This window comes from Chenopodium album, chromosome 3 (genome assembly GCF_948465745.1).
Source record: "Chenopodium album chromosome 3, dcCheAlbu1.1, whole genome shotgun sequence".
NCBI lineage: Eukaryota > Viridiplantae > Streptophyta > Magnoliopsida > Caryophyllales > Amaranthaceae > Chenopodium > Chenopodium album.
The window spans coordinates 85084235-85106420 of NC_137836.1; the positions used below are offsets into that span (position 1 = coordinate 85084235).

Sequence of the window (22186 nt, forward strand, 5' to 3'; positions counted from 1 at the left end):
GTAGATCTATATACTACCTTCGGTCCAAATTAGTCGCAACTTTGGAATATTTTATATCTTACAAATAATACCCCAAAGTTGCGAGTAATTTGGACCGGAGGTAGTATATCTTTCAAGTAAAATGTTGAAAAATTGGTCCATAACATTTCTAACTAGTAGATCTATAGTACTACATGTGAACCTAAATTAAAAGATGTTACACAAGGACGGAAAGTGGGGCTAACGACTATAATGAGGTTGACATATTTTTTGGTACTATAGTTTGGTGAGTTGATGACAACTGATGATAACAATAAGCCAACTACCCAATCTATTAATTAATCATATAATTAGCTTATATTTGATTGAATTATTATCACTAATCAATCAAATATTACGCTTTTATAGAGAACACCAATGCAAACAACCTCCTTTTAAATCATTTTCATACTGTGAGAGAATATAGGGCCACCTGCCCCTCAGGTATTTGTTTTATCATCTTTCATCTTTGATTAGTTCATGCATGAAGTATTTCATTATCTCTTTTATTTGCTATTAATTATAACTTGGTTCAAATATGCTGCGTCATCTATATATTTGACTCTTGATCTATACTAAGTACTAAGTAGTACTCCATCATCAATTTATTTTTTGAATTGGGAACTCGCGAAATTGATATAAAATGATAATTCTTGATCACCTACTTTTCCTTACGGTTTATTCTTCTACACCGTAGTTTCTTAAAAGAAAATGTCAAGGCTAATTAGTAGGAATTAGATTCACACCCACTTCTTATTGATTAGTCTTCACTCGTTAAAATTCTCCATGATTCATTTTATTACTATTACATAGAAGAGTTTAATGTGAAATCTTGTAACATATGATGTGTACACTCTGTATATTATCACTACTTATGCAGTAACCATAATACTACGAATGTATAATTTTCAAAGGTCTAGCTTTGAAACTATGATAATCTAAATTCTAGTGGGTGCTTGGACTTTCACATTAGCAGCATATATTCAATTCATTCACCAAAGTTAAGCAGCAAAGCATTTTGGGATATGACATCAATAATTTTTCTTTTCACAAGAATCAAATTGAAGCCCATTTGGAAATATACAAAGAGCATGGGCCTACTGGCCTATTGAGATTTCAGCCTTTGGTCTATGTCATCACTAAACTGCTTAAAAACATTGCCCCTTTGCCTTACTTTGACAATTGGTCAACAACGATATTACACGGTACTTCATCCGTTTCAGAATAATTTGACATAATTTTATCTTTTTCTTTTTTTCAAGTACTCACTTTGACTACAGGTTTTTTTACTACGTGTCAGAAACAAATGCTAATATATCCATCGTAAAATGTTGTCAAATAGACGTTAATATAAAATTTCATACTCGTAAGTTTTAATACTTAATTATACAGTATTTATGGTCAAACTATGTTTGCAAGTTTGGAATATTCATTGATTGACATCAAGCAAGATATTCAATCCCTTCAATTAAAAATTTTCCAAGTTCTTTTCTTTTAACATAGTCAACACATACAAGAATATGCCATTGAGAAATTGGACTCTGTGAAGGAGTCCTTGCGAAAGAGAAAACGAAAACCAAAGACTCGTATCAATGGATTGAACACTTAGTAAATATCAAGTGTCTTCAATTGATGGTGAAAGCAAGTCTTGCAATTCAAGCCGCGGTCAATAATGTTCTTCATCATCAACATTTGTACATTGTAGGTGAAGATACCAGGGATTGTAAAGAATAATGAATCGTCGAGTAAATATCAACTAAAAACTAATCAGGAAAGTCCTCATCGAGGTCTTCAAAGGAATTGCAAGAGTCATTTATGAAGATACATTGGTGATGTTGAAGTAGACAGTTTTCTGTTGGTAACTATTCATAGCATAATCAACTTGGAAGTGGCCAAATGGTGATTTGAAGCGTAAGCCATATCCTATCCCAACTCCACTTCCTGGTTTGCCTTGTCGCAAGGCTGGATTTCCTGTCATATCCCAACCAAGAAAGGTGTAACTTAATTCCCAGCAAAGTCTAAGTTTGCAGAGAAAAGTAATGCAGCTTCAAACAAAATCTTCGAATATATCTATATCAGAGAGATCAGAAAGCAAGCTCTGAAAAAGTATAGGTAAAATGCTTCAAAATAGATGGAACATACCAGGAACAAGCCGACCAGAACCCAGATCAGATCCGTAATCTAAGAAAATTGCACCTTCTAACATTTTGCTCTGGAGATAAGAGAAAGGGAAAATTCTAAGGGCTACATAGAACATGCCAGCAACTCAAACATAAATCAAATTGTCAGAACATGCAATCACTCCAAGATAGAGAGGGGACCTGGGGGACAGTTTGAACTTTGAAGCAAAAATAGTAACAAGTCAATAATCTATCATACATCTTGTTGCCACCAATTAAAAGTCCATGTAACATTGTATTAGGGAGGCTCATTCAATGACGGCTCATATAATCAAGCTAATTGGATGTCACCTTTTTTTTTTAACTCACAATTGGATGTTACTTAAGAGTACTAGCTGATCTAGGATGATCCTAAACGTCATTAACCTACATGAAAACAGACAACAATTACAATATTCCGGAACTGTGGCTGTGTGTGGCACACATAAGGTCCAACCAAAGTACGAGAATGAAACATTAAGCCTAAGCAGAAGAGGGGAAAAAGGGTCAAATGACAAGAAGAAATTATCCAGGTGACACAGTTAATTGAAAACTGCCAGGGAGTCAGCAACATGGTTTATAAAATAGCTACAGAAACACCTCATATGTAAATTTGCTAAGTGTGAAAGCAAATACTTACCAACGGGAATGTTAAATCACTGTTGGCAACCAAACATGATCTTCCAGTTCCAACAGCACCTTCGCCATACCCTCTAACACTACCAAGACCACCAATAGCAAATGCTTGGTAAGGAGCCATATCCCCCACAATGGAACCTCCAGTGATACTGTTGAGAATTTCGTGTAATTAAAGATGAGAAAATAATACCTACAACAAGCATCTATAAATGCATTCGTGTTTCAGAAATGAACGCGAACTAAAACTCTAACAAACATGGGTGCAGAAATTATATTGTCCAATGTGATAATGATTCTGATGATTCAAATTGTGGAAAGGAGTATTATGTAACTGCAATTGAGTACAGACTAGTCTAGCTCAAACTTTATCAGAATTCAGGAAATAATCCTATGTCAGACTGTCAGAGCAAATATCGGAATCACAACGATGTTAAAGATGTGTATTATGCGAAGAAGCTTAACACCAGCTCGAATGAAATGTTATAGATTTAGAGGGAGAAGACACTAATCAGTAATAGAGGGATTGTTAGAGCTCGGGCACTAATTGATAGCGCCAGTGTAGGACAAGAAAAATGAACAGGGGATAACTGCAACAAAAAAACAGGAACAGGATCTAACTATCATTTTTACAGTACAATTGTCAAAAGGAATTAAATTTATCCAAAATTGCAAATATATGAATTCAAAGCTGACTTCAATTCTTTACACTCAGATAAGTTGATCAATCTCTAAAATCTAAATGATTAAATTGCATCATTGAACTATGTCATTAAAATTCTTTCTTCAACCTCTGCAAACATAAATTACAACTCCATTAGTTCCTATCTCTCGGTGCTCACCTTGTCAATAAAATAGAAGGCCCAAGTTTGATACCCTTAGTGCCAACAAACTTGAATCGGTTAAAAACAAGCCATTTGGACAAAACTGGGACTCCTTGTTCTATCTGCAAGCTGAACTGAAATAAAAAAAATAAAAAAAAAAACAAGAACAATTAAGTAATATGCAGCAGAAACTCATATCTCATTTCCTTAACACTTTGTTTGGATTGAAGGAATAGAGGGAAAGGAAGGGAAGAGAAATTGAGGGATAGATAATTTCTCATTTGGATAGCAAATGAGGAAAGAAGAGAATTGGAGGGGAAAGAAATGGAGGGATAGAATTGCAAGAAATTGATCTCTCCAACAATGGAGAGATTTGGAAGGAAAACTCTTCATTCTTCCCTCCCCTCCCCTCCCCTTCCCACCCCTTCTCCTCCCTCCCCTTCTTTTCCTTCCCCCTAATCTATCCAAACACACTGTAAGTAATTTGTGGTAAAAAGTTCACATCTTAGATCATAAGTTGAGAATAATACACGACTAAAGAAATTATCATTTGCCCTGGCATAACGAGTTTCTTGTTTCAACACCACCATACTATCATGGGTGCCTCCGCTGCACACAGGACATTTCGAAGAGATAGGAAAAACAATTGTCAAAATAGTGCCTTGGAAAGCATACCACTAGACAAGTTTAAATACAAACTGAAGTTGATAATCTCAATAACCTGCAAGTCACCGGAAAACCATCAAGATCTCGGTTTATAGGGCGTCCTTCATCGCTCATAGGGCGAACATGCTGCACAAGGTACACATTTGACAAAATTTTCATATGAAAACTCGTACTTGAGTTCACAGATGACTCAATTTATAATACCCAAAGCAAAATTTTCAATTTGTGGCATGTTACCTCACCTCAAATTTTACACTGGTTGTACTGCTCCAATTGGAGCTAGCAGGCTCACTCAATTCTAAACCCACGGAGGAGCGACAGAGATTTACACCCCCACTCCCAGATTGTGAGAAGTTATCGACGGGCAAACCATGAACTCCAATCTCAGGTGAAATAGAATGCTGATTTTCCAGAGAAATATTTGCATAAGAAAATCCACCCAACAAATGCCCAAATGGTCTAAAAATGCTGAACAAAAGTAATTCGCTACTCGAAAATTTTAATAATCATCATTTAACTCGAAAACTATGACAAGCAGTGATCAAACCTGAACCACAACAGACTGCTGAGGAAGCCATTCAGGCCTGGGCCTCCTATAAGCCACCACAACATTTGTGTCATACAATCCTTTGTCCCAAAACACATCAAGCTTCTCACTTCCACCAAATAAATTAGGGTGCTTAATGCATAAACTGCCATAAAACACATATTAATTTCATAATTTTCCACAAATTTAAGCATATAATTATCAAAGCTTTTAACCTCCAATATTCCAAGTTTTATAATTTATTACCTCCCAATAACTAATGAAAGAGGACCTCCAGAATTCCTATTGCAGAAATTAAATAAAAATGCATATTAATAACATGATCAATTAATTAACAAGACTACAAATTTTCTGGTATTAATCTGAATTAAGAGATAAAGATGGAAACCTGAAAGGGGGCAGCATTAAAGCAGCGCATAGCTTGTGACTCAAATCTACATTGACATCAATTTTGGCTGACGAACAACAAAATTATAGAATACAATTACCAAATTGCAAATGCTGAATACCCAGTTCATTAATTATCCATATTAATTTAGTAAAATTAATTTTATTTTTTAAAAAAAAAATTGAGAATTGAAAGAGAAAAAAGAACTGACCTTTACCAGCATGGATGCTCTTCTGAGCTCCCATGAATAATGTCTGACAACAATCATGAAAAAATTGGACCCGAAAAAATTGAAATGAAGGCAAGCAATTGCAGTGTAAAATTATAAAGGAGATGATAAAGAGAGAAGAAAGGTTGTGTTGGAGAGTTGGAGTAGCATATGGGTTAGAACTTAGAAGTTGTCTCTTTCTTTCTCCTTGGGCTTTCTAACTTCTTGAATTGTGCTTTTTTTTTTTTTTTTTTTTTTTTTCTAAAATTTCAATTGCTTTTGCATAATTCATAATGGGGTGATTTGCCAAAACAATACAAGTATAATATTTCGTAACATAAACTAATTCCTTATAGGCTTATATACATTGATTTAAAAAGTTCTTCTCACAATACCATTTATTGACTCGATTTTAAGGTTTGATATTAATAAGTGTAAAATTGTTAACAATATTGACGGTTTTAACTAATTTAGAACCTTTATGGTAGTATTAGACTATTAGAGATTAGCAGTTCTATATAATTTGGTTTTTACCATTACTAATATTATACTACGTATAATCAAGCAAGAGTGAAAAAGCTAAAGTAAATGAATTTTTTTTTTTTTTTTTTTTGAATAGAGCTAAAGTAAATGATTGATATGAAGATTCTACCGATTAATTAATGATACTATGCAAAGATTATGCTTATCTCATTTTGTATCTAATTTTCTAATTTGTTATTACTCTCATTAAAGTTTGAAAGGGGTCACATTGAAAATATTTGAAAGAATTAGACTATGTTCTATTGGACTTATTTTTAGTCTTTTAATTTAGTTTAATTCAATTTAATTCAAATCCATTAGGTTCATAATTTTTCAATTTTTGAAATTTAAGTACGTTTATTATATAGTGTTGTATTTAATATTCTATATGTTCAAAATTTGGGATTGTTTAAATTGTTTTTACTAAAAGTTCAAATTTTGCGATTGTTTAGATTTTTTTACTAAATGTTCAAAAGTATAAGCGTGGTGTATTGCGAATTTGCGATTGTTCAATTTTTTTTACTAAATATTCAATTTTGTTGATGTTTAGATTCTTTACCAAATATTTAAAATTTACAATTGTTAGCATGGTGTAAGGAAGAGTCTATTATATATACGAGAAGTGAAGAGTCATTTACTCATTTAATCAACAAATAAGCAATTATCCGGACGTATATAACAAATTCTACGCGTAGGGTGCTCTAGAATTTGCGCTATACACCCACAAATCACAATTCGCATTTAGCAAACCCCACAAAAGCATGAACTCAGCACATACGTGGGACTCAACCGAGCTAACTCGGAAGGCATAAACTCACTCTCATTTTTCTCCCAACTTCTATTCTATTCATCCACTACCGCTGAAACAGGCAGCCATTGCCATTTGCCAAAGCCCAAAGAAAGGCGCCTCCTTTTTGCATCCTTCTTCAATACAAGAAAAGATTTGGGAAGAAAAATTCAGACTTTTTTTATGGGTAAAGGAGAAAAAACAGGGCTTGGAAGAGCCCTAGTTAAGCACCATAATCATGTTGTTGAGCAAACCAAAGAAAAAGGTCGCTTTTACAAAACCCACAACAAGAAAGCCCTAATTTCTGTTACTGATGTTTCCGACATTGATGCTGTTCTTGAACAAGCTGATGAAGCTGACCGTGTCTTCACTGCCGACAACCCTGTTCCTCAATTACTTGTTGATTCGTATGTCCTTCCTCTCTTTATTAATTTAATTTTCCTGTTTTTATCATTATTGTTTTAATTTTGTGCTTTTCTCTTGTTAATTGTGTGATTAGTGGTTTGATTTGGGTTTAAGGGTTCTTGGGAAAGATAGAAATTTTTATGTTTATTGGGGATTTTCTGATATGGGTTTAAGGGTTTTAAGAAAGATAGAAATTTTGTTTATTGGGGATTTTTGGGATGTTAACTGCTGAACGTTATGTTTTTCTTGAACTCATTTGTATTGGTAAATAAAGTTTATGCCATTTCTGGTTTTAGATGGAAATGTTGTAAGTTTCATGAGGTAGGTTTGAAGTGCAGAAAGAACAATTTCTTTGTCTTTTAAATGCATATTAGGTCAGGTAGAAGATAAGCTCCTTATCAATTGATTTGGTGCTGTTCTCCTCTATGTTACATGATTGATATCTGTCATGCATAGGTGTTGTTTACTGGTAATGAAATGAATTGATTGTTGTTAGTGGTGACTTGGGACAATCCGTGTCAAAATATACACACAATCTGATCAATGAATGTCACTGCCTCGCGGATATGAGGCCTTATGGAAGTTATAGTATTCAGAAACAGGAACACTTGAGTTTTCAACTCTTGAAAATTTGCTATTAATTTTAGGAAAAATTGACATTTGCTACCGGCGAAAGTACCTTGCGTTACATTTGATACCCGTTTAATATTTTTTTTTATTTTGCTACCACCCAAATCTCTAAATTATTTATTTCACTACCAATTGCTTACACCGTTACCATTTCCGTTAGTTGGGTTTAGCCACCGTTTCAACCACCCCTCCCCCTCACTGCCACCCCTCTTCCACCCTCACTGCCACCCCCTCCCCCCTGCATGCCGGCGCGGCGAACCCACCCCTCTCCCTTTCCACCCTACGCAGCCCACCACCTCTTACGCAGCCCCGACCCCTGCCGGAACCAAAACCACCCCTCCCCCACCAGAATCCGCCCCCCAGCCCATTCCCCCACCGAAATCGACCCCCCTCCCCTTCCCCCTACCCTTTTCGGACTCCCCTAACACTAAACCACCACCCCAAAACTACCCAAACGAATTTAGGGTTTCGATTATGGTGGTTCTGGGGTGGTGATTTAGGGTTCGGGGAAGGTCGAAAAGGGTAGGGAGGAAGGGGAGGGGGGTCGATTTCGGTGGGGGAACGGGCTGGGGGGCGGATTCCGGTGGGGGGGAAGGGGAAAGGGGGGGTGGTTGGTTCGGGGTGGGGGTCGGGGCTGCGTAAGGGTGGGGCAAAGTGAAGGGGGGCTGCGTAAGGTGGGGGAAAGGGAGGGGGTGGATTCCGCCGGCGCCGGCCGAAGATCTGAGCACCGGCCGCCGGCAGGGGGGAGGGGGAAGGGGTGGCAGGGAGGGGAGGGGGTGGCAGGGATGGCTGGGTTAATTTTTTTTTTTTATTTTTATTTTTTTTAATTTTTTTTTTTGGATAAACTTAACGGAACCTTAACGGTTTCCGTTAAGTGGTAGTGAAATTTTAACTATTTGATTTTAGGTGGTAGCAAAATAAAAAAAAAAATTAAACGGGTAGCAAATGTAACGCAAGGTACTTTTGCCGGTAGTAAATGTCAATTTTTCCTTAATTTTATTGATTTTTTCTACTGTCATTTCTAGTATGCTCACTACTACTGCTATTGTCTAGCATGTTAAGGTCAGCCTTGTGAAAAGCTGCTTTGCTGATCTATCTTTGAATTGCAATCATGTCGCACTTATATCTTTTGGTTCCAATGATGGATCATATTATTAATTCTGTATGTAGGGACTCTAGTTCAAGCATCGCTGCCTTGACACCTGATCAAAGGAGGAAGCAACAGAAGAAAGAGGAGGAATTGCATGCTGGCAGCCTTCGTGTCCCTCGAAGGTAACTACTGTCGCCTACCTCAGATTAAATTTTTTGTTCTTATTCTTGATTGAGTTTAAGTGAGCTGTGTTTTTTCTTCTGTAGACCGCCATGGACTGCCGAGATGACAGTAGATGAGCTTGATATCAATGAAAAGCAAGCCTTTTTAACATGGCGTAGAGGCCTTGCCAAGTAAGTTCCATTTTAGTATTTATTGTGCTTCTTTTTGAAGTCTGTTATTTGATCAGTAGATGTCATATTCCTATTGATAGTTTAAACTTCACCTAGAAAAAGAGGGGAATAATGTATTTTCCATATCTTTGAAAAATTTGCTCAGTACGTGTAATATATATTCTTCCACTGAACCATCTCTTGCATGATGTACTTTATTCAAACTAATCTGCCTCATATCAAATGTGCTTTACAGTCTAAAATGCATAGGAACTTTCATTTATCAAATTGCATAATTGATGACGAATTGAGTGTATCCAATATGCCTCGGATTCATATTATGTTCAGAAAATCATTCTCTTTGTTCACACTAGGCGGGTGAAGACCTCGTTGATATAAGCTTTAAGGTTGTCTTACAAAATGCTCTACATTTTGAACCAGTTTCCCTTTGCCTTGTTCACCCTATGCCCCTGAATTTTATCATATATCTTTTCCTTAAATTTTTAAGCCCTTCAATCCAATCCCTTCTAGATTGCATCATTGCTGGTGTCCTGGAGAGTGAAAGAGAGAGGCCAGAGAAGAGGTTGAGTTTGGTGCTGGAATGAAGGAAGCTGGACTGATCACCAGGCAGCTCTTTCGCTCTATAGGGGTCGAAAGAGGAGCAAGTTTCGGGATGGGGAGTTAGGTGGGGAGGGTGTTAGGGTAAGAGGCATAAGTTGAGGCTGAGGAGCTGAATGCAGAAGGGAAGAGAAGTTGAGTGGGGGCTGGGGACTTAGAAGTGGAGGTTTCAAAGGGAAGAATAGGAAGAAGTTGGGGGTTGTGAGCAGTATGTTGTATAAGGGAAGCGAGGTTGGGGTTTGTGTGGGTTGGAAGAAAAGGTTAGATCGGAACATTAATGGTGAAGGTTTGGTTTGGGTTAAGGAGTTATGAGGGTTATTAGTGAATAAGGCATGTAAGGCCGTAAGGGTGACTTTCAGCATGCAGTTAAGAGGTTAGGGGTGAGGCAAAGGTCAATTAAGGGCAAGGTTGGATAAGGACATATATTATAAAGGTAGGGGTTAAAATAAGGATTAGATAAAGCCACTAGTAGTTATGGGTGGTTTTGACTCCTTTTGAGTACAAAGCACTCAATCCTTGGCTTTTTGTTGTTGGGGATATGAATGACATTATGAGTCAAACTATGCTGAGCAAGCTATTTAAATATAGAAGAATTTCTTAAGTTTATTTTCAGTGGACCATGTGTTTGTTCCTTAGATTCTGCTATATAAAGGATCTTCAGGGAGTATTCTATCAACAGTATAAATTATGGTCGTTTATTTTTATAGTTAAAGCTAACTTCTTGTCGCTGGAACATTTCTTGCTGCACTGTGGTTGTACTTTGATTAAATTGGTGGAATATGTAACTAATATTTGTGGAAATAATGTTGTTGTAGACTTGAGGAGAATGAGAAGCTTGTCCTTACTCCATTTGAGAAGAATTTGGATATATGGAGGCAGCTTTGGCGAGTGGTTGAACGTAGTGATCTGGTAAGTGTGTTATTAAGTGTCAAAGCTTGCTTGAAAAAAAAAGGAAAAAGATACGGTATTTCAATCTTCCTTATAGGATTATAATCTTTTTGTGGTCATATAATGTGGGTTTCTTTGTAATGTTTCATGGTTTATTTTTCAAAGTTATTTGACCTACAGATTTTTTAATTGCTCTCAGATTGTTGTGGTCGTCGATGCAAGAAACCCTCTGTTTTACCGTTGTCCCGATCTTGAGGTATCATCCCTTCTATACTGAACTGTTGGTGTGAACTTATCATGAGCTATTGTGCCCACTTTCTGTATTTTTATATTTTGCTTAATGTGTTTTTTTTTTTTTTTGGGTTTAGGCATATGTGCAGGAGGTTGATGAGCACAAAAGAACAATGCTGCTTATTAACAAGGCTGACCTTTTACCATATTCTATCAGGTTCTTACCTCATAAACTTTGGTGGGTTTTGTGCCCTTGATGTATTTCTGATTATAAATAATCTCGTTATCATGTACAGGCTAAAATGGGCAAAATACTTCCATGATCATGGAATACTCTTTGTATTTTGGTCAGCTAAAGCTGCTTCTGCAGCTCTTGAAGGGAAGATGCTTAGCGTTCCAAAGCATATGCAAGAAGATACATTGCAAGAATCTGAAGATGTTGATACAAAGATCTATGGCAGGGATGAACTGTTGGACCGCTTACAGTTTGAGGCAGAGGAGATTATGAGATTGAGGAAATCAGGCCCTGAAGCTGCAAGTTCCTCTCATTTTCACTCCTCAGTTGGAAATGCCGGAGTACATTTAGCATCAAATGGTGTGACTGTGGGGTTTGTTGGCTACCCTAATGTAGGAAAGAGTTCGACCATCAATGCTTTGGTTGGAGCAAAGCGTGCAGGTGTCACCAATACTCCAGGGAAGACAAAACATTTTCAGACTTTGATAATATCTGACAAGCTTACTTTATGTGATTGCCCTGGACTTGTTTTCCCGTCCTTTACAAGCTCAAGATATGAGATGATTGCTTGTGGGGTTTTGCCTATAGATCGAATGACTGCACATCGAGATGCGGTACAGGTGGTTGCAGATAAAGTCCCAAGACATGTAATTGAAGAAGTTTATAAGATCACTTTGCCGAAACCCAAGCCTTATGAGCCTCAGTCTCGCCCTCCATTAGCAGCAGAGCTTCTAAGAGCTTACTGTGCTTCTCGGGGGTATACATCTTCAAGTGGGCTGCCCGATGAAACTCGGGCTTCTCGTCAAATGTTGAAGGACTATATTGATGGGAAGCTTATGCACTATGAGCTACCTCCTGGGGTGTCAGACGAGAACAGAGAGAAACATATAGCTGCTGCTGCTGCTGCTGCTTCGAGCCTGTCAGACATCGAAGAATCTGAATCCTCTGATGCTGAAGATTCATCTGTTGAATTTGAAAATGGACCGAATCTTCAAGATGTAATGGATGATCTTCAATCCTTTGATCTTGCAAACGGCCTAGCCACAGATAAAGCTAATGGAAAGAAAAAAGCTCCAAAGGCACCACACAAGCTCCACAAAAAGCCGCAGAGAAAAAAGGATCGATCTTGGAGGGTTACAAATGATGGTGGTGATGGGATGCCATTGGCAAGGGCCTTCCAGAAGCCAGTGAATACTGGCCCGCATAATCCTTAATGCAGTGTAACTTTGAATGCCTCGAATATAGTACAAGATCACTTCGGTTTTGAACTGCTTGTACGTGTTTGCTACCTACATCAGTCACTTAACGTGACAAATATGGACTTGTTGAGTTGTCGTGGTGGGATTGCTCTGGGTAATAGTTTACTGCGACAGTCTAAAATGGTGATACAGTGTGCTGTGGAAGTGTATGGTCTGTACGTAGTGTCAGCCTCGGATAACAGTGGTTATATTTTGTAGTTTTGACGCTCTTTCACACCTTAGAAATGATATAGTATTTCCTTGTTGCTTATTGGTCTTTAAAATTTTATTATTCATGATTTATTTATGATTAGCTGCAATCTTGAAAGCCAAAGGTAGAAATCTCATGTCATGGTCCATTTCTTGCATTTTTGCATGCTGCGTTGCCGGATTTGCCGGTGATAGAACGTAACCAAACAGAAATCTAAAAATGATAGTTATCTTGACTTTTTTCTCCTAGCCAAAACTCTTATCACAGTAAAACAACTTACAGTCTAGAGAACATCTAAGTTTCATAAGATATCCCATTTTTAAGACTCCTCTTTTCTAGTAACTATTAACTTTATGTTCCGATCTACCCATCACCAGGCCCCTTTACTCTCTTTGTTACTACAAACACCACGTGATTATACAACCCTCACACAAGTCACAAACACTTATATGAATGTTGCAAATTATTTTTTATCATATGTATCTTGCGACATTTAGCCCTAAAAATCTGCCCAAACTCGAGCAATTTTCAGGCCGGACTTCAAGTGATCCAATTTAATAGAAACCTCCGGCACAAATCACCGCAAAACTTACCAACACAATCGATCCTCCAATAGGCTTACTCTCTTACCATCTTACAATGTTTAAGATGAAATCTAAAATTTTTTGGAAAGACAATAGCACTCCGTATGCATTTGCTCAACATGAAAAATGTGGGCATTTCATGTGAAACTTCCATGTGGTCAAACAGCCATGCATAACTCCACTTTGCAAATATACTTCCAAATTTAGCTGGTAATATACTTTGTAAGTTCGTAGTTAAAGTAAATGTTAGGTAATCTAACACTACTTAAATACAAAGACACCCTTGATTTAAGTTAAGGAAAGACTGAATCAACTTAGTTAACATAATGTTTCTGTAGATAAATGCAGCTAAACAGAATAGGCAATATGTTGTAACAGTTCAGTTTCATTATCTTGATCTCTTTCAAAGTTCTTTTCTTCAAAATTTTCTTTAATCTTCTGCTCAATTAAGTAGCTCGTCTTTCACAATTTGATAAGAGTGGAATGATTGTGAAACCAGGTAATTCCTGTTCGTTTAGTTCATTTCCCAAGATCAATCTTACATTAACATTCCCTACTTAAGTGTCTGACTAAATACAAAAACTTCACACAAAATTCCTCTTGCCATCATACAAATGCCAAGAATAAACCAAGCCCTCAAGGTAATCTAATTCAAAAAAAAAAAAAACAAATTCAGTACAAAATCCTATGGCTTAGGTGAAACTAGGTAGGTTTCCTCATGTTACGCCCAGCACGAATTACTTCATCAACAAGCAGCAACTGAGATGCAATTACAGGCCTGCAATAACCAGATAAGCTATCAGCTAAAAAAATAAAAGCAAACAAAGACATGCTTTTCGATTAAAAAAAAAAGAAAAAAAGGAAAGAGAGATGGATATACCCTGAGTTTAAAATTTGGCGCTTCACAGAATAGTTATCAAATATACCCTCCATCTGTGGGTCAATGGGCTCCCCAGTATGCTGATTCAGTCCCACGACATTTCCTCGATCATGCTCTCCCTGTAATGAATGGGATTTTTGAGTCATCAACTTGTCATAAACTGACTAAATTAGCTGCAAGCAAACAAACATGAGGCTATGATACCTTAAGGGAAATAATCACATCTTGCGTATCAAGACCAGCATTTTCAGCGAGGGTCTTGGGGATCACCAGAAGAGCGTCAGCAAATGCTTCCACTCCGAGTTGGGCACGCTGTACACAATAAAAATAATAAGATCAGATTTGGAAGACTTAGGGAAATTTAATCTACATAAGATATTGTCAGCCTAATTATATTACCCCTTGTACAGTTTTCATAACTTCATTAACAAGATGTTGCCTTGCTGCAACCTCAAAAGCTCCAGCTCCCTGAAAGACAAGGAACCATATTATTCCAAGTAAGAAGTGTGGGGTGTAACGAGGATAAGAACCATGACTGCACAGAATCATATCGCCAATGCTCAATACAAAGTTTCCAGGTAAAATGGGCATTGCTACTAAAAACATACCAATATGACAGACTCATCTTCAATGGTGTTTTTAACCCCCCTGAGACCATCACGAACAGCATCCTTTATCTGGGCAATGGTATGGTCATTGGGACCTGTTGGTGTGAAACAACAGGAAGAAAAAGTTGAAAGTTAAAACAACTTAATAACTAGTTCAAGAATCATGCAAAAACCAACAACATAAAAGCAGTAGTTTGTCCATAGGATAGAACAAAATCGATTGGATGGATGAGATGAAGGGATAGCACAAACCTTTGATAAGAATTGTACAAGAATGAGGGTTCCTGACATTTTCAACAAATGTGTACTTCTCTTCTCCTAGCACATGTTCATACACCAATCCAGCCCATCCAAGGACATCTGGTGTCATATCATCAACTGAATTAACAGCATCCCCTCCACAAGCCAAGATCAGCCTTTCCATGTTCCTCCTCTTTGCTCTACGAAGGGCGATTATCTACCAAAATAAAAGTATGTAAGAAACATTCTACACAACCAGGCCACCTAGAAAACAGTGCGGTGGAAAAGAACTGAACACTGGCCTCGAAAGCCAGCAATGAAAGAAAACCAGGAATGAAAAGAAACCCCAAGGGGGGGGAGGGGGGGATCATAATATTCTGCCTAACGAAGGTAATAAGTTCTTAAATACGAATCCTAATCAGTGAAAGTGGCCAGTAGAGGTCCTATGACATGCATAATCCTACAAAAGAGAAGTCTATGCATAGATTTGTCTTCTTCATCACCAATAAACAGTTTGATTGCCAGGGAACAACTTGAATAAAGGCAGCATTTTATAATGAATCTGATCCGTGTAGAGAGAAAACCTTGAGTTAGAACATTAGCCACAATCCTCACAAGATTCTATCTGATTTTACAGCTACAGCAAGTTTAGATTACAAGAAAAGAAACAAATAAGCAAATTCAAATGGTGAGGAAACTTACTCCTTCCCTTGCCAGCATATCCAGAGAAGGGGGGTCAATTCCTTTTTGATTAATGACTACGAAGTTATTCTCAGTTCCTGCACAAACCTACAATCAACAATAAATGTAAATTACATAACCAAATCCTTCATAAATGACAGCAAGAAAAAGCATCCAGGAGCCAGGATACTTCTTTTCTGCTAAAAAGGATGCCAGTGTGCCACCAAAGGCAACTTGCCATTAAAAAGTGTAATTAAAAAAAAAAAAAAGAAAAGAAAAAAAAAGAAAGAAAAGCAGATTAGACATCAAGAGTATTACCTTATTCTTCAGTTCAATGATTTTCCTCACTCTTTCATCGACAGAGCGCCTTTCAGCAGCAACCATAGCCTCCCTCTGCTCTGCATTTGAGTAGAAGAAGCCTGCATTTACTTCACTGCATACAACACAATATTCATGTTACAATCTAAAACATACAATAAATTGCCTTTTCAACATAAACAAAAACAAAAATTTATAACATCTTCTGCTTGAATACATAGATAAAGGCAACTATTGCAATCACGTTAATTCGTAGTACAATACGTAGTATTAGTCAACCATTCAACCTAGAGCCTTAAGAAAACGACCAAAAAAATGCTTAGTACAGTATTAATCACCTTAGAGCCTTAAGAAAACGACCAAAAAAAAGACTTTTAGACAGTAGTACTTTTAAATGCACTGTGCAGAATGCTGTTGGCAACTTTTGGTATTTGGATTATAATAATTAGAACACAATGTCGAGCAAGATTGCCCACCATTTGCTCCTTGCTTTTGGAATAAGACTACTTGAACCTAGCAGTCCCCCAGGCCCTTCTTTTCTCTCACACACAATTTACAGGAAAAAGGGTTGGGTAGGCATCAATTAAGTAATCAAAATCCTCTGATATAGCCAAATTTCAGAGCAGCAATGAGCAAGGCACACTGTTCCCAAGTGACAGTTTTAGAGTCAAATTATATTGGCTTTCTAACAATAAATAATAACTTCAGGTAGATATACCCCTAAGAAAACATAGATCTTCAACCTTTAAGATAAAACCAGCCTATAGGTTTCATCTATATCAACTAGAACAAAAAAAAATTGCCAAAAAACGGATGTCAAAAATGCAAAAGTACATAGCTTACATTTAAAAAAAAAAATAGTACAACTACAACTCATAATCAGAAATCCTTCCAGCTTCAAGTATGAAATGTGCTCCACTGCCACACCATAGGTGCTATAGAAATTAAGACAAAACACTATTACTATGCTCTCTTAGAATGGAGGTATACCTTTTCTCATACTCCAGTGATACATTACAGGTCAATATGAAACAATTCTCTGCTCTTCGCTTCATATCAGGATGCCTCGAACCATGATCAAGGACAAGGCCCTCAACCTAAAAGGATGAACATAAGCCTCATAATATTCCAATAAAACATGTGCCAAACAAAAATATTTACACAATCAAATGGATTACACCACATGTTCAACTCAAAAAGAAAAAAAGCTATCTATTCCAGTAAATATATAGCAAACACCTACCAGGCTACCACCCCAAATTGAAAACACCCAAAGGTAGTCCCTAGCAACTAATTATGTCAGTAGAAGAATAGCTTACTGAAATTTAATCAGCTACAAAGAAACAGTAGCACATTGAAATTTGGAAGGCATTCTATAGATTCAAATAGATATGGCAAGTTGAATAGAAGAGAAAGAGATAGAGAGTACAAAAAGCATACCAATCTAGTGTCAACATCAAATTTATGGCGCATGTGCATTATCTCAACCATGAAGAGGTCAATTGGTTCCTCTGGCTTGCGAATGCAAAGCACCTACAAGAATCCATGCATTTAGAAACCCAAATACTAGTTTTCCAGTCACATAACTCAAGAGAATTCAATCTATTTAAAGAATGCATGCCATAGAGACTAACCGCATTTACAACGATTTCTGTCAACTGATCTGCTAGGGCTTCATATAGCTGTTAAGCTAGATATGTTAATTACCAATAGATTAAAATATCCAATCATAAACATATAGATAAAAAGCCATGAAAAGAACCTTGGTTCTAAGTGTTGTTCTTGCAACCATTTTAAGAATTTCTTTGTCAGGTTCATCTCCCATTACAACAGGAGTTTTAAACTTCTCGAGAAATTGGAGAGTAGCTCGTTTTGCAATCTCAAAGCCATCAACCATGACACGTGGATGCATTCCTAAGGAAACAAGAAGCAAATTATTTAGCGTGTAGTCATTGGTAGTCCAAATTGAAAAGTAAGCAGAATAAAAACCACCAATAAAAATGTAGGACGTAGAAAAAAAAAGGGCAAGTCTTTACACCACAACAATTTCAAGAAGTATTAGTAGTTTAAATACAGGAAAAGTAGTCAAAGGTAATGGAGAAGATAAGAGAGGAAATGAAGGCAGAAAGGCATTGGAAACCACATAGCAACAAAAAAAAAAAAAAAGCACATACACACACTCAAGTGGTAGTACACAATCAAATCTTATCATTGATTTAGACCATTGTGTTCTATTTCTATGTAAGAACAAAAAAACTGGAACAAAAACACAAATATGTACTTCAAATTCAATATGCATACGTCACACACAAAGCTTTATAATAGACTTTAGAGCATTGTGTTCTAGAATATATGTAGGAACAAACAAAAAACTGGAATAAAACCACAAATAGGTACTTCAAATTCAGTATTCATATGTCACACACAAAACTATACTTCGTATTATAGACAATTAGACATTAGACAACCTTCGTCAATGTAGCGATCAGCTTGCTTCATGAGCTCTCCAATAAAGATCACTGTGGAAGTTGTCCCATCTCCACTGATATCATCCTGCGCAACAGCTGTCCTTGCAATCATAATAGCTGTTGGGTTTTGGATTTGCTGCATTTGAAAGCATGTTAGTCAGCATAAAACTATAAGAATTCACAACTTCAGAGACGTAACTCTCCAAGTAGACACACAATGGAAGAAAAAATTTAAAACCAAACCTAATACTCTTAACATGAATAATATCAAATACAGAGAGGCAAATACTACAAGCTCCACTCTTATAGGCTGTAAGGCAGTTTAAAAGATGAGTAACAGAGAGTTGATAAGAAATAACAAGAGAAAGGTTTAGAACAGTAACAAATAAAAAGTTGAAGGTAGACTGGTAGAGTAGATTAGAATCGTAATTAATATGTCACTATTTACAATTAGTACTCATTGGATTAACTATTATAAATCTAAGAATACTGAGTAATATTAACACAAGTTGCGGGGAGTGACAATGCTCTAGCAATATTCCTTGATAAGAACATAGGCGACAAGAAGATTGACATAAAGAGTCAACAGTGAATTCTGATATAACAACGCGCTTTCTACAAGCTCCTATACTACTGTCAATCTCTAATTGCCTGAATCTTCGCCATTAAGCTCATAAAATCACTAACAATTATCACACAACCACTCAATGAGCTCAAAATTACCCATGTAGAAGCACCATAAGAGCTCACATCAAGCAACCAATACCTTCCCCGCAATTTTCGCATTGAATTATCAATTACTAGTGTTATACTCGTACCATAGACAACGCCAATGAACACTCCTACCAAGGAAGAATTTACAAAGACTGAAGCTTTGGATCTAAATCCCTAATCCCAATAGACTAATCGCATTGCAATGGCTACAATATAATTGCATCATAAACTCACACGGTCGTACCCACAAAATATGAATCCCAAGTAACTTTCAAATCCAATTACATAACGCTATATTAAATCTAAAACCCAGAAAACCCCATAACATTAAAAAATCAAATTCATATTGATCCATAAATCACAGAAATAAAAGTACCATTTCTCTCAATAGAGTGTTGCCATCTTTAGTGAGCTTAATATCACCAGAACCACCAACAAGCCTGAAAACGAAACACCATAAAAAAATTCATCAGAACAAACAAAAAATCAAAATCAAATGAAGAAAGAAAGAAATAGGAAGATGTGAATACATTTTGATGGTGCCTTTAGGGCCAAGATTACTCTTGAGAACATCCTGTAAACCCTTGGAAGCATTGATATTCATACGAAGTGCTTCTGATTTGTTGAGCACTTCTGCATTAGGGTTTAGCACTCTCAACGACATCTTCGATTGTTTGTTTCCTTACAAAACCCTAATTCAACGAGGAGGAGAGAGAAAGTTGCAGGAGCAGGAAAATGGAGATTCAGTGAAAAAGACGAAGAAGAGAGAGAAAGAGTGAGTTTGAGTTTTGTAGAACACTCTGGTTTTCACTGAAATGGGGGGGGAAGATGGAGGTTCAGAATTGGGTATTTTGGACTTAGGCTGTTTTAGGGCTTTTCTTAAGCCGGTTTAACATACGGGCCTTCTTTGTCCAACCGGATTTTTTTTTTAAAAAGAGTTGCGATTTTTCTTTATAGGTTGTATAATCAGGTAGCGTAACTTATAATATCGTATGGAAAATCCTCTATTCTTCTATCATTGTACACCCCTTTTTATTTTGTGGGTGAGGGGAAAGAAAATAACAATTAACAAATTGTAAAAATTTGGCCCCTTCATACACTATATACCAAGAGCAAATGCAAGTATATCAATATGAGAAACATGCGATGTGATGTTTATTAAGGGATTTGGATGTACTTTAATCTGAAAAGTTAAGGGCTAAATAAGTGCATCATCTCATCAATATGAGAAACAGAACATTTTCTCTCTGTTCCTATAATTCTAAACATTTTCTCTCTCCTTATATATTATCTCCTAAATCAGAGCACTCAGACTCCGTTGAAAGTGGGCAGTCACCATTCAAGTGAGAGTTGGGCAAGAGGACGCAACCCTTTTCTCAAATGGATTGTTTGGTTTGCACATGTAAACGGAATGGAATAAACAAAGAGAATGAAATGAAAACCCATTCAAAGTACAATGTTGTTTGTTTTACAAAAAACAAAAGGAAACAACCCGCAATCAAACCACCACACCATCACCATAGAACCACCTATTTTCTTCACTTTGAAACCTTTTCTGCCCAACCACCACCCAGCCTCACTCGCCCACCCTCGCTGCACATCCCCCACCCTTCGTCGCCCATCCTCTTTCCCCATAATGCGCTCCCCCTCCCCTAAAAACATTCACCCCGCCACGAAAACCCCTAAAAACCCCTTCCGCTCCTTGTATATTCTATAGATATTATTATGCTTAACAATGTTTATAATGTTGTGTAATTATAGTCATGTTTGAGTTTAATTTAAGGACATATATATGATGGCCATGTTAAAAAAATAAAAAAACATGATGGCAAACGTCTTTGATATTAGGGGTGAGCAAAAAATTAGGGTACCCTGATTAGGAACAGAAACACGTTCGGAATTGTTGATTTTGGAATCAAAAGTTGTACTAGAGGTTTTGGTTTCCGGTAATGAAATGGAGAACCCGTTGCAATAGGTTACATTTAAGGATTTCAAATTTTTGGAACTGAAACCTGTAGGATACCATGTAACCTAATAAAAGTACCACTACTTTATCATATATCAATTCAAGGCTAATTTTTAATAAAATAAAAATAATAGTTATAAATGTATGTATCAAATTTGCTAAACAACTATTTTTTATTTGCAGTAATATCCACTTATAAGACCATTCAACTTAAAAAAAATAATAATAATAAATTTGCAAAAAGTATGAAGTATATAGAAAGCCAGATTTGTTTTGGTTCTGGTTTTCATTATTAAACAGGTTCCGGTTTCAAGAATTTGAACGGGTAAACGTTTATGTTCACCCCTTTAGATATCACGAGAGATTAGACCTAATGCATATATGTGATGTTTGAAATGTTGAGAGTGTTGAACTTGATTGAGTGTATTTGACGATGTTTATCATAATGTATTATAAATATGATGATGAGGATGTTGGATTGCGTGAGTTATTGGATGTGCAATTTTTTTTTTTTTTAAATTTTTTTTTAGGATAATCGTTGGATTTCATACACCAATCATGTCATACTATGGCTAAAACTGGCTATTTATAGGATTTTATTTTTGCAAAATGTTGGGTGTCAAAGTGATGTGCAATATCTTGGTAAGAACTATCAAATGAATGTTAGGGTTCACAACATAGAATATGTTGGAACGCCTCTTGTGATTTTGTTAATCAGTTTTGCTAATGATGATGTTAATTAACAATATTTAAAAATAACATATACTCAATTTACCAAATATACATAGATTTATAGAGATCACAATCATACATCGGTTAGAGGTATCCATATCAAAATTAATTGTGAAATAGATAATGTTACCTGAAGACACTTTTGAGTAGCATTACACACCCTAACATTGATGATACCCACATGATTAAACACAGAAGACCACTTAAATTTAAAATATATAGTGATGAAGTCACTAAGCATAATCACACTTGACAGTATGACACAACCAACCCAAAGTAGAAATGAGCGCGTGTATAAAAACGCGAGTGGTGAAACTTCCAAAAAATAACCCGTATAAGAAGGAAGAATAGCTAAACAAAAC

The 22186-nt window shown here is 36.5% G+C and overlaps 3 protein-coding genes across 3 annotated transcripts; 1 reads left to right on the forward strand and 2 right to left on the reverse strand.

Moving 5' to 3' along the window:
• Positions 1-1412: 1412 nt before the first annotated feature.
• LOC145621202 (protein SUPPRESSOR OF PPI1 LOCUS 2, chloroplastic-like) lies at positions 1413-5639 on the reverse strand. The gene is made up of 11 exons (XM_081675943.1): positions 5450-5639; positions 5239-5305; positions 5097-5132; positions 4851-4995; positions 4546-4704; positions 4359-4429; positions 4168-4246; positions 3656-3771; positions 2818-2965; positions 2161-2230; positions 1413-1989 (listed from the first exon to the last, which is right to left on the reverse strand). Exons 1-11 carry the CDS (start codon positions 5481-5483, stop codon positions 1832-1834), a joined length of 1083 nt encoding a protein of 360 aa, XP_081532069.1. The 5' UTR covers positions 5484-5639; the 3' UTR covers positions 1413-1831.
• Positions 5640-6762: 1123 nt separating this feature from the next.
• LOC145624706 (GTPase LSG1-2-like) lies at positions 6763-12756 on the forward strand. The gene is made up of 7 exons (XM_081677798.1): positions 6763-7162; positions 8961-9062; positions 9147-9233; positions 10646-10739; positions 10918-10974; positions 11087-11166; positions 11246-12756. Exons 1-7 carry the CDS (start codon positions 6939-6941, stop codon positions 12396-12398), a joined length of 1797 nt encoding a protein of 598 aa, XP_081533924.1. The 5' UTR covers positions 6763-6938; the 3' UTR covers positions 12399-12756.
• A 945-nt stretch (positions 12757-13701) lies between these two features.
• On the reverse strand, positions 13702-19966 carry LOC145624707 (T-complex protein 1 subunit zeta 1). The gene is made up of 15 exons (XM_081677799.1): positions 19657-19966; positions 19503-19566; positions 18413-18548; positions 17707-17858; positions 17579-17626; positions 17385-17477; positions 16935-17041; positions 15945-16059; positions 15648-15734; positions 14958-15162; positions 14706-14800; positions 14497-14565; positions 14302-14409; positions 14098-14216; positions 13702-13995 (listed from the first exon to the last, which is right to left on the reverse strand). Exons 1-15 carry the CDS (start codon positions 19788-19790, stop codon positions 13920-13922), a joined length of 1608 nt encoding a protein of 535 aa, XP_081533925.1. The 5' UTR covers positions 19791-19966; the 3' UTR covers positions 13702-13919.
• Positions 19967-22186: the final 2220 nt, after the last annotated feature.

Bases quoted from the DNA above. Each gene is read 5' to 3' on its own strand.
- LOC145621202 (XM_081675943.1), bottom strand. From the start codon at position 5,483: ATGGGAGCTCAGAAGAGCATCCATGCTGGTAAAG. The intron at 5,133-5,238 runs GTTTCCATCTTT...TTTCTGCAATAG, and splicing joins TTAATGCTGCCCCCTTTCAG to GAATTCTGGAGGTCCTCTTT. The intron at 4,996-5,096 runs GTAATAAATTAT...GTTTTATGGCAG, and splicing joins CTTTCATTAGTTATTGGGAG to TTTATGCATTAAGCACCCTA.
- LOC145624706 (XM_081677798.1), top strand. From the start codon at position 6,939: ATGGGTAAAGGAGAAAAAACAGGGCTTGGAAGAGCCCTAGTTAAGCAC. The intron at 10,975-11,086 runs GTATCATCCCTT...TTTTGGGTTTAG, and splicing joins ACCGTTGTCCCGATCTTGAG to GCATATGTGCAGGAGGTTGA. The intron at 11,167-11,245 runs GTTCTTACCTCA...TATCATGTACAG, and splicing joins CTTTTACCATATTCTATCAG to GCTAAAATGGGCAAAATACT.
- LOC145624707 (XM_081677799.1), bottom strand. From the start codon at position 19,790: ATGTCGTTGAGAGTGCTAAACCCTAATGCAGAAGTGCTCAACAAATCA. The intron at 17,042-17,384 runs GTATGCTTTTTG...TCATCCTTTTAG, and splicing joins TTGATGTTGACACTAGATTG to GTTGAGGGCCTTGTCCTTGA. The intron at 16,060-16,934 runs GTATACCTCCAT...TGTTGTATGCAG, and splicing joins TCACTGGAGTATGAGAAAAG to TGAAGTAAATGCAGGCTTCT.